Here is a 15,420-nt window from a genome sequence, read left to right as displayed (position 1 = left end):
TTATGAACTGTTTTCCAAGTTTGTTAGTAAAGCAAGTTAAAGATTTTGCAACTGAGACTACAGGCTAATTCTTGGATAGAGTGTGCCCAGACAGAGAGAGTACCCTCAGCTTGTAGGAGGCTCTTGAATAAATTTAACAGGCTGAAGATAGGACCCAAAGTGGCGAACTGGATTAAGAACTGGTTGACGGAGGGTGGTGGTTAATGTAATTCACTTGGAGGAGGGAAAGGTGAGTAGTGGAGTGCCTCAAGGATGAGTGCTAGGGCCGATTCTGTTCAATATATTTATGAATGACATTGCTGAAGGTTTAGAAGGTAAAGCTTGCCTTTTTACGGATGATACCAAGATTTGTAACAGAGTGGACACCCAGGAGGGAGTGGAAAACATGAAAAAGAATCTTCAGAAGCTAGAAGAATGGTCTAATGTTTGGCAATTAAAATTCAATGCAAAGAAGTGCAACGTGATGACCTATGGAGCAGAAATCCATGGGAGACGTATATGTTAGGCGGCGAGAGTCTGATATGAACAGACAGGGAGAAGGATCTTGGGGTGATAGTATCTGAGGCTCAGAAGGTGACGAAACAGTGTGACAAGGTGGTGGCCATAGCCAAAAGGATGCTAGACTGTATAGAGGGAGATGTAACCAGCAGAAGGAAGGAGGTGTTGTTTCCTCTGTACAAGTCATTGATGAGGCCCCACCTGAAGTATTGTGTTCAGTTTTGGAGGCAGTATCTTGCTAAGGATGTAAAGACTTGAAGCGGTGCAAAGAAAAGCTACAAAAATGGTATGGGATTTGTGTTACAAGACGTACGAGGAGAGACTTACTGACCTGAACATGTGTATCCTGGAGGAAAGAGGGGTGATATGATACAGAGATTCAAACCTTTTCTGGAGATGGGAAGGTGATAGAACTAGAGGACATGAACTGAGGTTGAAGGGGGGAAGACTCAGGAAAAATGTCAGGAAATATTTTTTCATGGAGAGGGTGGTGGATACTTGTAATGGCCTCCCGTGGGAGGTGGTGGAGATGAAAACGATAACAGAATTCAAAGGATTCCTTTCCACTGCTGGGCCTGCTGCTGCTGCCACCACCTTATCTTCTTCCAAGTTGAAGCTGCATGGGGAGTCATTGTGGTGCGGGCATTTCTGCTCAAGTCTTCACTCAAGAGCTGCCACATTCTGTTGCTCCTCCAACAGAAGTATGCATCAGAGGGGGCAGGATATGATGAGTCCCTGTGCAGCTTCAGGCTCAGGAGGAGGTAGGGTAAATGGTGCACCAAATATGGCATTTACATGCTAGTTTGCAGTATTCTGTAAGCTGTCTGCATTAATGTCAGTCAAGCCTAAAACATGCCCACACCCCTCTCCTGTGAACACCTCCTTGCAATTATGTGCTAAGCCATTTTAGTGTGTAATTACAGAATAGTGGTTAGATGTGCAGGAGGAAGGGAGATGGGGATACTGGACACCTTGGAGGAGGTAGGAAAAAAGGGAGATGCTGGACTTTGGGGGAGGGGGTGGTATATAGTTGAGTCCACCCTTGGGGTGGGGTGGGGTGGGAGCACATGACTGAAGGTTTTCCTAGGGCTTCAGATGCCTTTGGGCTAGCCCTGTTTTTTTTCCTTAACCTTTCATTTTCTATACCCTTTTTGGTGTGAGTACACAAACAATGGAAACCTTGTCTCCATCCTGAGGGAGCTATAGTATAAACACTTCTTCATAAAGACACATCTAATTCTCTCTTTCCATTAAAATAAATGACTGCATTCTCATGAAATGGATTCTGTTCTGTGCCAAATACCCTCCACCATTGTTTGACTCGTTTGGATGGAGTGACTCTTTCTGGCCTTCACAAATAAACTGAATAGGGATAATTTTTTTTCCATTTTATGTAAATACTGCTGTTAGTATTATTCGTGAACTATATTAAAGACACATGTGACAGAGAACTGTCCCTTTGAATCAGAGCGGGAACCAACAACTGTGTATGCTTTAAGAACACCTTAGAAGAGGAAAATGTGCCTTTATGAAATTATCCTAGAAATTTTGCAGAAATTGCAGCAATATTGAAGACACATATGTTTACATTAACTCAGGAGCTGGTGTTAATATACGTATGCACAATAAAGACCATGCTTATATTGTGAATTTGCCCAGACTCTGCCCAAACTATGCCCCTGCACATGACTACACTAAACTCAGTTACAAGTACGCAAGCTCTTGACACCACTAAAACTTGTATATGGGGGAAGTTTTGTAAGTGTTATTTTACATGTATATATTGGCATGTGCGTGCAAAATGCCTTTACAAAATTGCAAATATCAAAATTAAGACAAAACAGGAGAAGGCACTAGCAAATACATATCACTCCTTATTACTTTTTAATTATTGGGATTTATTGACCACCTTTATGAAGAGATTTACCCAACTTTAAAGGATTTTTATCAGATCCACAGAGGTAAGAAGACAGTCGACCCAACTGCATATTCAGAAAGCTAGGGCGCTCTCACAATTTGTCATTGATCCAGTAATATTTCTTCTACAGCCTTACGTATATTTTTCATTTTCTCTAAATTCACAAAACTTTAACATGTTTTCTGTATCAAGGAAGCCAAACCTAAAAGAAACCAGGAGACATACTCCAACGTGAATTCATGTTTCACTATCAAGCTATGTCAAGGATCAGTCTCCTTTCAAGATGAATAAATTGTTCTATCCATGTTGCCTTTTTGGTATTTAATTTATAAAGCAAAAACAGAAAGTAAAGAAAATTCCAAATGACCAAGGCAAACATGGAATAAGAGCATCTACAAGTTTATTTGCCAAAGTAAACTGACCCAAAGGACCCTACACAGGCCATGTTTTGGAACAATGCCTTTTTCAGGGGTTGAAATGGTTCGGATAAATCAGCTTCGCAGGGAATGTAAATGGTAATAACCATTAAAACACTGGAGCACAATACACTGCATACCATGGTAACCAGTCCTCTCACTTCCATATCAAATAATTTTATATAAAACATTTTCCTAATGTAAATCTTATTTTACATGTGGAAAACATCTCTCTTACAAAACTGCTTGGTTATATGGATGTGCACAAGGACAAAAGCTAATGAGATCAAATGTACTTTTGTATAAATTATCCATAGACATTCCGGGGGTATAACTTGGGCAAAGCAGGGGCTAAATTGCATTGTATGAATGCATTTATAAAATACATATAGAGGGGCATAATCGAAAGGGATGCCCAAGTTTTTCTGAGGACGTCCTCGCAAAACGTCCCGGTGGAGGGGCAGGGAAACCCGTATTATTGAAACAAGATGGACGTCCATCTTTCATTTCGATAATACAGTCGGGGACACCCAAATCTTGACATTTAGGTCGTCCTTAGAGATGGATGTCCCTAGACTTGGTCATTTCTGATTTTCGGCGATAATGGAAACCAGGGATTCCCATCTCAGAAACGACCAAATGCAAGTCCTTTGGTCGTGGGAGGAGCCAGCATTCATAGTGCACTGGTCCCCCTGACATGCCAGGACACCAACCGGGCACCCTAGGGGGCACTGCAGTGGACTTCAGAAATTGCTCCCAGGTACATAGCTCCCTTACCTTGTGTGCTGAGCCCCCCAAAACCCACTACCCACAAATGTGCACCACTACCATAGCCCTTACAGGTGAAGGGGGGCACCTAGATGTGGGTAAGTGGGTTTCTAGTGGGTTTTGGAGGGCTCACATTTACCTGCACAAGTGTAACAGGTGGGGGGGGGGATGGGCCTGGGTCTGCCTGCCTGAAGTGCACTGCACCCACTAAAACTGCTCCAGGGACCTGCATACTGCAGGGACCTGAGTATGACATTTGAGGCTGGCACAGAGGCTAAAACAAAATATTTTTAAAGATGTTTTTTGAAGGTGGGAGGGGGTTAGTGACCACTGGGGGAGTAAGCGGAGGTCATCCCCAATTCTCTCCGGTGGTCATCTGGTCAGTTTGGGCACCTTTTTGTGCCTTGGTCGTATGGAAAACAGGACCAGGTAAAGTTGTCCAAGTGATCGTCAGGGACACCCTTTTTTCCATTATGGGTCGAGGACGCCCATGTGTTAAGCACGCACAAGTCCCACCTTTGCTACGCCTCCGACACGCCCCCGTGAACTTTGGTCGTCTCCGCGACAGAAAGCAGTTGGGGACGCCCAAAATCGTCTTTCGATTATACCGATTTGGGCGACCCTGTGAGAAGGACGCCCATCTTCCGATTTGTGTCGAAAGATGGGCATCCTTCTCTTTCGAAAAAGAGCCTGATAGTGCACCACAAGTTAGGCAACAATTAGGCGTATAGCTTGTTTGTGCATAACTGCAAAGGGGATGTGCATTTCAGCAGGGCATGCATAGATGAAGCACACTTTTAGGTGCCAAACTTACAGAATACTGTAAGTTATGTACCTAAGTGCCAACATTTAGGTGCTAACACTTGCACTTGAGGGTTGATAATCAAAGCGATTTAGCCAGTCGCTGACTGATTAAATTGCTTGGTTGGGGCTAGCTTCTAATATTCAACGACGTAACCAACTCTGGGCCCTTTTTACCAAGCTGTGGCAAAAGGGGGTCTGCGCTGGTGTCAGCACGTTTTTCACATGTGCCAAGGCCTCCTTTTACCATAGCAGGTAAAAGGGATGTCTCTGCTGCAGGAAATGGCCATGCAGCAAGTAAAGTACTTGCCTTGTGGCCATTTTGGGGGAGAGCCCTTACCGCCACCCATTGGGGTGGCGGTAAGGAGTTCCATGCTCACCCAGCATTAACCACCAGATATGACAGCGCCAGACATGACAGCATGTTAGGGGTGGGGATTATCGTTGGGCTGCTGCAGTAGCCCAGCGGTACTTCCTGTTTAGCGAACAATAAGTCCATGCCACTTAGGTAAAGGGGCCCTAAATGTCACTGAATATTGCAATTAGTGTCAAACTCAAAGCCAGGTATGTTGGGGGCGTTCCAAGAGTGGAATCAGACCTTGGCCGCCTAAGTGCTGACCAAAACGTCTGTCATATTTTTATGTGGTAACCCATGACCACTTAAGTGAAGAATATCGACTTAAGCAGCTATGTGTTAGCCAGCTTAATAATAACCGGATATTCAAAGCCGAAGCCTGCACAGGTCCCGGATAAGTTTTTTCTCACCACCCGGCAGCTGAATATCGCCCCTTTGATTTTTATGTGGTGTAAGGGTTGGTGTCTAAATGCTGGCACCCAAATTCCATCTTAGGCTCTATTCTATTACAGAATCTGGGCACTCAGAATACTATCTTAGCGTACAGATTTTTAGCTCCCCTAAAGTGCACACTCACGTTTACTTCTGTCACAGAGCTGGTGTAAATGCTTGCAGGGACATTTGTGCACCGAATGGGAGTAATTCTAGGAACTTATTTTAGCACATAGACACCTATATTATCTTGTAAAATAACAACCTGTCTGAGAATTTTATAGGCAGTCTGTTACAAAATTGCGGCCAAAGTGGGGAAAACTCTTCAGTGTACTTGGTTGATAAAAACATCTCTTGCCATATAAAATATTTGCTAGGAAATATGTTCAGTGTTTTAATACCGTACTTTCATGATTTAGACATTTCTTTCTTTCTTTTTTTTAATGTACAATTTCCAGGTTTGGTTTAGCAACCGTCGTGCTAGATGGAGGAAACAAGCAGGTGCCAATCAGCTGATGGCTTTTAATCACCTGATCCCAGGGGGCTTTCCACCTGCAGCCATGCCAGCTCTGCCAACATACCAGCTGTCTGAGACCTCTTATCAACCCACCTCCATTCCACAAGGTATAGCAATGGATTGGACAGTTTCTGCCAATTAGATTCACTTTGTGAAAATGTTTTTACACACACACATGAAAATGAAACATCACCTTCAGGACATAACCCTTTGTAATTGTTTTACTGCCACACATTGGTGGAGGAGTCACCTTAGAATAATGGTCTGAGAACCAGGGAAGCCTGGTTAAAATCCCACTGTAGCTCCTTTTGACCTTGGGCAACTCAAGGGTGTAGCTCTCTATAGGTGGCCTAAAGTTAGGGATGTTACGTGCTCAGTACAAATTCTATAACATTATTGCATGTGCAGTTGTCATATAGAATACTCCGCAGTTATGTGCCTAACTTTAGGTGTGAGCATTTATGCTATTGAAATAGCCTGGTGTAAAGGCTCGTGCCCAACTCTAGGCAGTTAGGTATAACTGTGGGCACCTAAATGTATCAAGGGTGCTTGTACGTGGTGCACTTATGTGACAGCACTACCCATGCCTATACCACACTCCACGTACTGCACCACTTATGCATTCTCTTACAGACAAACCTGCAGGTATTCTATACATTCAGGCATGCAAGTGGCTGACGTGAGGCCCAGTTATAGAGTTGTCTCCCATATGTTATGAGTTGGCTGTTTCCTTTTCTATGTAGAAAGGTGCCCTATGCAAAATTGGGCTGTAATGTGGCAAAATAATGACTACATTTGAACCTGTTTTAGGGGGTCCTTTTACTAGAGTGCACTAATAGATTTAACATGCGCTAAATGATAAGATGCCCATAGGAATATAATGGGCATCTTATCATGCAGTGCACACTAATCATTAGCGCGTGCTAAATCCATTAGTGCACCTTAGTACCATCTTGAGCAGTCCTCTTCAGTTCTTCTGTTTTCCCTCGATTTAACAGCACCGTTTGATCTAATTGACCACACTATTCTCCTCAGCAGACTTGATCAAACTTGGATTATGGAGCACTGCTCTTCAGTGGCTCACTTCCTACTTATCCAACTGCTCCTACACAGTGCAAACCTCAACGGCTACGTCTAAGCCCTTCTCGCTCCCTTCCAGCGTGCCACAAGGTTTGGTTCTGGCTCCAACCCTTCTTAATCTTTTTCTTGCATTTTTATTAACAGTCGTACAGTCTTTAGATTTCATTCCTTACATTTATGCTGATAATAAACAAATTCTTTGCACGCTGGACCCTTCAGAACTCGCACAAGTCCAACAGGCTGATCAAAGTGACAGAGAGGGGCATAATCGAATGGAAACACCTATCTCCATCGGCGTTTATCTCCGAGAACGGGTCCATGAAGGGGCGGGCCGAACCATATTTTCAAAAAAATGGACGTTTTTGAGCTGGGCGTTTGTTTTTTTTTTTAGCGATAATGGAAACTAAAAACGGCCAGCTCAAAAACGTCCTAATCCGAGCCATTTGGTCGTGGGAGGGGCCAGGATTGGTAGTACACTGGCCCCCATGATATGCCAGGACACCAACTGGGCACCCTAGGTCAGTGCGGTGGACTTCAGAAAAAGCTCTCACATGCATAGCTCCCTTACCACGGGTGCTGAGCTCCCAACCCCCTCCCCCAAAACCCACTACCCACAAATGTACAACACTACCATAGCTCTTAGGGGTGAAGGGGGCACCTACATGTGGGTACAGTGGGTTTTGGAGGCCTCCCATTTACCAGCACAAGTGTTACAGGTGGGGGGGGGGAGGGGATGGGCCTGGGGCCACCATGGCTGAAGTGCACTGTGGTACCCACTAAAAGTGTTCCAGGGACCTGCATACATGCAGGCCTCTAGGACTTGTTGCTGCTGTATAACATTGGCACACCAGTTGTCACCTGAAGACTAATCACTCCGAAAACGTCCTTTATTGGAATAACCGTGTTTACTCACAGTTAACTGCAGATCAGAGGTTGTGCCCCACTGGCAACGAGTCTCCCTGGTACTGAGATGAGCAGTAGGTCAGAGCTGGCAGAATGCTGTACAATGCCCTCTTTCAGCCACATTCAAGGTAAGAACTAAGTTCTGTAACGTGGCTAACACAGGAAAGGGAACTAAAACTGGCTTACAAACATGGCCACTACCGCATGGACTACAACAGGAAACACAACAGGGCACACTCTGACCCAGTAGGCAGGGGGAAAAGCACCATGGGAGAAGAGCCTACCAACTACCAACATTGTGAGACTGTAACCCAAGCTAATGAAATCACGGAGCCCAATACCCTACACCCACCACAATGCAATGCTGATGTGACCCTGTACTGCACCCGAGAGCCACATCTCACCCAGGGAAAGGCTGTGACAGGATCGAACACATTCTGCTGTCATGGAGGTGGGTACGGCATTTGAGGCTGGCATATATTATAGGCTGGAAAAAAAGTTTGTAAAGTGGGTTTTTTTTGGTGGGAGGGGGTTAGTGACCACTGGGGGAGTCTGGGGAGGTCATCCCCGATTCCCTCCAGTGGTCACCTGGGCAGTTGGGGCACTTTTTTGGGACTTGTTCGTGAAAAAAAAGGGTCCAAAAAAAGTGACCCAAAATCGCGGTCAAAACGCCTTTTTTTTTGATTATCAGCTACAGACGCCCATCTCTCCTCAGCTGATAACCACGCCCCAGTTCCGCCTCCACCACGCCTCCGACATGCCCCCGTCAACTTTATTCGTTTCCGCGATGGAGTGCAGTTGGAAACGCCCAAAATCGGCTTTCGATTATACCGATTTGGGCGCCTCTGCGAGATAAACGTCTATCTCCCGATTTAGGTCGCACTATAGGCGTTTTTCTCTTTCAAAAATAAGCAGGAGAGTGGCTAATTGCTACTAAACTTGTACTAAACCCCACCAAATTGAAAATCCTTCTTTTCACTAATTACCCAGGCCTAACACTTGTAGCACCCATTCAGCTATGTTACACTTCAGTCCCTCTAGTCCAAACTGTAAAGATATTAGGTGTCCTTTTAGACTCTTCGCTCTCTTTCCTCCCACAAATTTCCACTGTGGTTCAGCGCTCATTTTTCAAGCTTCGTTTGATACATTCCTTTAAATCCTTACTACATCCGGCGGCAATTAACATTCTCATACATTCCCTAATACTCAGCCAACGATCACTGTAATGCTTTGTACAAAGTCCTCCATGTTAAAGATCTGCATCACTTGCTATTGGTTCAAAACACAGCCATTAAACTAATCACTGGACACCGTAAATTTGATCGTGTTACCCCCCTCCTCTGAGCTGCACCCTGGCTCCCAATCTCTTCTCGTATAACTTACAAGCTACTACTATTGGTCTATAAGATCTGCATGGCTGGCGAACCAGTTTATCTGTCTCGCCTCCTTATTCCTTACTGTCTTTCCTGTACATTTAGGTCTTCTCAGCAGAATCAACTAGTCGTTCATCTATTTGTGACCTGGATTGACCACTGTTGGAAACAGAATGCTGGGCTTGTTGGACCCTTGGTCTGTCCCAGTGTGGCAATACTTATGTAAAGTGACCTCCACGGCTTAGCCACAAATCTCCTGCACACAGGTCATGAGTTTTAATCCTGGGAATCCTCAAAAAAACTTACAGAGAGGGCTGAAGACAGTGAAAATGTGTTGCAGGAGGAAAAGGGGGGAATGTGATATTGACCAGCTTTCATAAATAACAAGAAAAAGGAAGGAGGTAATAGCAAACCCATGGCAGACAGATTGTTTTTAAACGCTGGCTGCTGCAGGTTTCTCTATACCCAGATATTCAGCATTGGGCTGTACCCAGATACCAGCCTCCAGAAGCTATCCAGGTACCACTGATATTCAGTGCTGATACCTGATTAGCTATCTGAGTGAGTTAAGACAGCTATGTCTCTGACCTAACTTGCCTGGATAATCATTGAATGTTGGTGGTACCCAGGTAATTCCCACCTCTGCCATAACTCCATCCCTAGATAATGCCAAGATGGTCAGACATGATATTCAGCGGTGTTAACCAGATTATGCCACTGATTATCACTATCTGGGTTTTTTTAGGCCTAGTTATCCAGACAGCAGGTGTTGCCACCCAGATAACTAATTAAACATTGACCCTGAAACTGAAAGAGAAGGAGTTATGATCAGCAGCTATAGGGAGAAGGCTCAGAGGAATTGTACATTCTTTAAAATCCTTTGCTTTTCATAATTTTTTCCACTTTGTGTTTGCCTTTCATTTCAGCTGTGTCTGATCCCAGCAGTACCGTTCACAGACCTCAGCCTCTTCCTCCAAGCTCTGTGCACCAGAGCAGTCTTCCTTCCAACCCAGACAGCAGTTCTGCGTACTGCCTCCCCAGCAGCCGACATGGATTTTCCAGTTATACGGATGGTTTCGTGCCTCCGTCTGGGCCCTCAAATCCCATGAACCCCACCATTGGCAATGGTCTTTCACCTCAGGTCAGTCCCACATTGGCAGACAGAGATTTTGTTGTGTACCAGAATCCAAGAGTCTGTCACCTAAGGCCAGGGCTGCCTAGAGACTGGGCCGGGCCCGGGGCAAGGCCACCCCCAGGGCCCTATCCCCGCTGCTGCCCCCCCCCCGAGGCCACCGCAGTCCCCAGTCTCCACTTACCCACCCCGGCCCTGTTGACAGCCCCCTCCGTCCGCCACCGGGTCGGGCCCCCTGCATTCAAATCATAGCGCCTCACCTCCGTGTGAAAGCGCAGTAGCAGCAGATCGCCTCCCTTCGGGCCTTCTCTCCCTATGTCCCGCCCTCGCAGAAGTTACATCAGATGAGGGCGGGACACAGGGAGGGAAGGCCCGAAGGGAGGCGATCTGCCGCTGCTGCACTTTCACATGGAGGTGAGGCGCTGTGATTTGAATGCAGGGGGCCCGGCCCGGTGGCAGACGGTTGACGGAGCCGAAGGCGGGCAGGTGAGTTCGGGGACTGTGGTGCCGGGCCCCCCTTGGAGGCCCGGGGAATTTTGTCCCCCCTGCATCCCCTCTTGGCGGCCTTGCCTAAGGCAAAAGGAGAAGAAAATGCCAAATGCAAACCATAATGTGTTCTTTATAGAAGCCATTTTCTTGTTTCTAACTAGCAGTATCAAAAGCCGTGATCCATACATTTGTTCCTAACGGCTTTTGTAACTTGTCATATGAAGGGCCATTCTATAAGTTGCACCTAAATTTAGGCACCATTTATGCACAGTGATTTATAGATTAGGTGCACTTGTGCATGTAAATGATGTATTGGCATTCATGAGCGGAAATGCTAGGCATTATTCTATAAAATATGTGTCAAAATCATGTAGCTCAAAAATGCTTTGCTGGGCCATAAAAGGCAGTATATCAAATCATTAGACATAAACATAAACATGGGCAGAATATTGACAGTAGAGGGTGACCAAAACTGGGGTTCTTGGTTTTGACTAAAGATGAGTCTGCAGCTGAAATTTGCTGTTCATTTTTGGCTGAAACCAAAGCCAAAACTGAAACCGTCATCCCATGCCCAACCCCCAGAGGCAGAGGACGGGTTCTCCTAGGCCTCTTCAGCACAGCACGGGTCTTCCAGGGCCACCTACTCCTGACAGAGAACTTGTCCTCCCAAGTCATTCACCCTCTGCCCTCCCACCACCTGTTGGTCCTCCCCAGATCTACCTTTATAAGCCCTGGTGGCCTAGTGGCAAAACTCCTGCGTATGCTGGTTCTGATCTCAAAATGGCTGTTGCGACCTCCTAGAGATTGCTCCTGCCCTAAAAAGGCCACTAGACCACCAGGTTTCTAAAGGTAGGCATGGGTGGTGAGAGGTGATGCTTGGAGTGGGGGGGTGGGGCAGGCAGAGCGTGGTTGTGTTGAGGTTGCCGGTGGGGGGGGGGGGGGGGGGGGAGGGGAAGCCAGAGAGTGATCACGGGGGGAGAGAGGAGTTTCAATTTCAGCTGAAATTGCACTGGCACTGAAACCAAGGCCAAAACCAAAACAGAAATTTGGTCTGCCTCTAATCATTGGGTCATAAGCATGGCTCTGAGAATTACATATAACATAGAATATTATAAGTTACATGCATTTCAGGGCACACTTAGGAACCAACAGTTACGATTGCGATTAACTTGGGGTAACTGTTGATGCCTACCTGTAGGCACGCGAATGACTATTTACGCTAGTATTCTATAACACCATCTTGGTATTGGCGCTCAGCCAATGGCATTGGGGAGCCTAAATCATGGCACAAATTTAGAGAATTGCCACCACAGACTTCAGGTTCGGTTTTCTGTAGGCAGAGAATGGGGAAACTGTTTGAAAACAGGGTCCATGCTCACTTGTCAAACACTATTAATGTATCATTAGTTTTCAAGATTGTAAAGCTAGATGCAGTATAGGTGGGGGCAGATTTGGGAAAGGACGTACAAAGCAGAACTGAGATGTGCAGGTCGGGGTATCTCAAATTCTGCTAGTATTTTGGAACAGGATCTGCTACAATGCATTGGGAATGGATGTGCATGCACCAGCTATGTGTGGGGGCAATCATTTTGTAATCATAAATGTCTAAAATATCAATGTGATCAACACAGCAACCTAAACATGTTGGTATTTCAGAACTTGCATGCTACCCAATTTTGAACATATGCGTTATCCAAAGCTGTCACAGAGCCTAATATCCCATGGATATAGGGAGGAAGAAAAGCACTAGGGAATTAAAAGGGCAACATCCCCTATTCCCTCCAGTGGAGCACTGCACAAAACAAACAACTTTCTACAACCTAGACATCCTCTGAAGCAGCTGTCAATCCTGAGGTTCATGTCTGTGCACATAATTGTTTTTCTAATTTGCATTAAAGCTTGAGCTTTTCTTGGGAGATTGTGTTAATCAATTGCCTTGATAATTGAACGTAAAGAGGTTGAATGAGTTTCCTACATGCAACATCTGCATGAAGCTGATATTCTTAGTCGTTTCCTAAATACAGTCATCCATAATAATGTGAACTTTGCTCAGGTGTTTAGGATAGTTCTCCACTAAAATGTGTCATAAAATGAGCTCAATCTATAATTACAATCAGGTATCTCTTCAGAGTTGCAAAGAAAAGTTATCAGCTTTATTTTCATTCCAAACCCTTTCTTCCTCTTGGGGGCTAGACAGACTAGAGGGAAGCTTAGTATGACTTAAATGAAAAGTGAAAAGAGAATTATAGACAATTACACACTAATCACTGACTATCGCTATTGCCTAAGCAGTGAGAGGGCATTTTAATAGGCAGAAAATGAGATTTTAATGGCACAAAGGGTGGTCAGAATAACAGCTCACACATCTTTACTTCCTTGGTTTTCTTGGGCTTGTGGTCTGCTTCTCAGGAGCCCAGTTGCTCGTTTCTGCACCAGAGTGATAAGTCTGTGAAGCTGAAAAGTTCAAAGCAACAAGAGCTGAAAAGACTTAACAGCAGAGGCAATGAAATAAACATTTTTGCCCAAAGGCAAAAGTTCATAAACCCTTTTTTTTTTTTTTAACAGTCAATGTAATTATATTTCCTATAGCACAAAGTGAGACATTGAACTTTATGACTTTAAACCTCAATAGAAAAAAGAAACTCAGAAACAACTGAATCTTTGTCCCAGACTTTGGTGAATTTTTAGCTTCAAGAATCCCGATGCTTAACTGCAAAACCTAAAGAAAAATGCCTAGCATTAGAGAAAGTTTCATGTTCAAACGGACAAAATTCACAGTAAGGAGCTGTTCATCAGTCCATCCATTTAAGAACACAAAATTTCCCCCCACTGTACCATTAATCTAGCAAAAATTATTATGAACCTAGCAAAGCTTTTCATGCAATAGGCTGCAAATATTCTGAAGACAGAAAAAAGCACTTCTTAAAGTAATTGCTAGATTACATGGGGCTCCTTTTATAAGGCATGCGTTTATTGCAGCTTGAAAGGGTTTACCGAGGGATGCACTGAGGCATCCTGCAGTAAAAGCCTAATGTGCACACGCAAACTATGTGCTAAAAAATGTTTCTTATTTTTTCTCTGAAGGAGCATGTTTGGGGGTGAGGGGGTGGGGGTGGAGAGTGGATGTGACAGTGGGGTCCTTTTACTAAGCCATGGTAAAAAGTGACCTGCGGTAATGTGGGTGTGTGTTTTTGGCGTACGCTGGACCATTTTTTTATCATAGCTGGGGAAAAAGGCTTTTTTAAAATGGGGGCAGCAAAGGGCCGTGCGCAACAACAGGGGAATTACTGTAAAACGCTATAACGCATTTTGTGGTAATTTTTTTCTTATGCACCAACCAAGTGTTAGGGCTTAAGACTCTTTAGTAAAAGGGCCCGTAAAATAGTACAATGTATTATTACTTTTGTACATTAATGTTGTTGTTTAACAAAGTTGTGATAAAAAGTGGCCTTAGCATGCCCTTACGCGGGTTTTTCCAAATTAATGGCCAAGCACTAATGTTACAATATATATTGTACATTTCTATGAATCTGGGTGTCTCCCCCTCTATTAGTACTATTCAAGCACTAATGTTGCCATTAGCGTGCACAAAATCGAATCCCATAGTCCTTGCCATTAGCGTGCAGCCATTGCCAAAAATTAGCACACAAGCCCTTACTGCCACCTTTTTTGTGGGTGGTAAGGGCTTACACGCTAATCCCATTGACCTAGTGGTAAGGGCTCACGTGCTACACACAGTACTCATGTAGCATGTGCCAGTGTGGCTGCACTGCTGATTACTGCCGGGAATGTCTCCTGTGGTAAAAAATAGAAAAATATTTTCTACCGCAGGACACAGCATGCCCCAACTTCGAAATTACCGCCAGGTGGGAGCACTAACCGGGCAGTAGTGTAGATTTGGAGCACACTACAAGCGCAGTAGCCCTATCGCCGCTATGTAAAAGGGCCCCAGTGTGAATTAGGTAGCACAATCACATTACTTCATGCTAACTGATTAGCATGGGATTAGCATGTAAACCCTTACTGCCTATAACTAACAATAACTGGGTGCTAACAACCAACTATTGCACTTAATTGGCTTCAGTTAAGATTTGCACGTGCATCTTGCTAAGCGCTATTCTATAAAGATGTGTATGCAAATCTTTTACGATGCAACTGAAAAGAGGTTGTAGCTACGGGAGGGGCACAAGTCGGTCAGTGGCGTTCACTAAAGATGTGAGCACTATAATAGAATTTGGACGATCTGCGCCTAATGTTACATGCAATGATTTACACCAGGTTTCAGTTGGTGTAAATCCTCCTGCCCTAAGTTGGGTGCAGATCTCAGTGCTATGCGCTAGTCTATCAACAGCACCCAACTCGGAGCACCATTTATATAATAGCGCTCAGTGTGCATATTTTGCACCATTTACTGAATTTGGGGGTCTTTTTACTAAGGTGCACTGAAAAATGGCCTGCGGTAATATAGGCGCATATTTTGGGTGCACACAGATCCATTTCTCAGTGTGCCTGTAAAAAAGGCCTTTTTTATTTTTGCCGAAAATGGACGTGCGGCAAAATCAAAATTGGCGCGTGTCCATTTTGGGTCTGAGACCTTACCACCAGCCATTGACCTAGCAATAAAGTCTCACACAGTAACCGGGTGGTAATGACCTATGTGCGTCAAATGCCACTTGGCGCGTGTGTCCAATACGCGCAACTGAAAATAAAAATTATTTTTTGGACACGCATATCGGAT

The 15,420-nt window shown here is 44.7% G+C and overlaps 1 protein-coding gene across 2 annotated transcripts in view; it reads left to right on the top strand.

The window, feature by feature from the left end:
• PAX3 (paired box 3) overlaps positions 1-15,420 on the top strand; it is a 157,785-nt gene that overhangs the window by 115,360 nt on the left and 27,005 nt on the right. For both annotated transcript variants that reach the window (XM_030216170.1, XM_030216169.1), the window contains exons 6-7: positions 5,647-5,812; positions 9,988-10,202. In XM_030216170.1, coding sequence (XP_030072030.1) covers positions 5,647-5,812; positions 9,988-10,202 — 381 coding nt within the window. The remainder of the gene's footprint in view (positions 1-5,646; positions 5,813-9,987; positions 10,203-15,420) is intronic.

This window comes from Microcaecilia unicolor, chromosome 10 (genome assembly GCF_901765095.1).
Source record: "Microcaecilia unicolor chromosome 10, aMicUni1.1, whole genome shotgun sequence".
In the NCBI taxonomy this organism is placed as follows: domain Eukaryota; kingdom Metazoa; phylum Chordata; class Amphibia; order Gymnophiona; family Siphonopidae; genus Microcaecilia; species Microcaecilia unicolor.
This window is presented reverse-complemented; position numbering and strand designations above follow the sequence as displayed.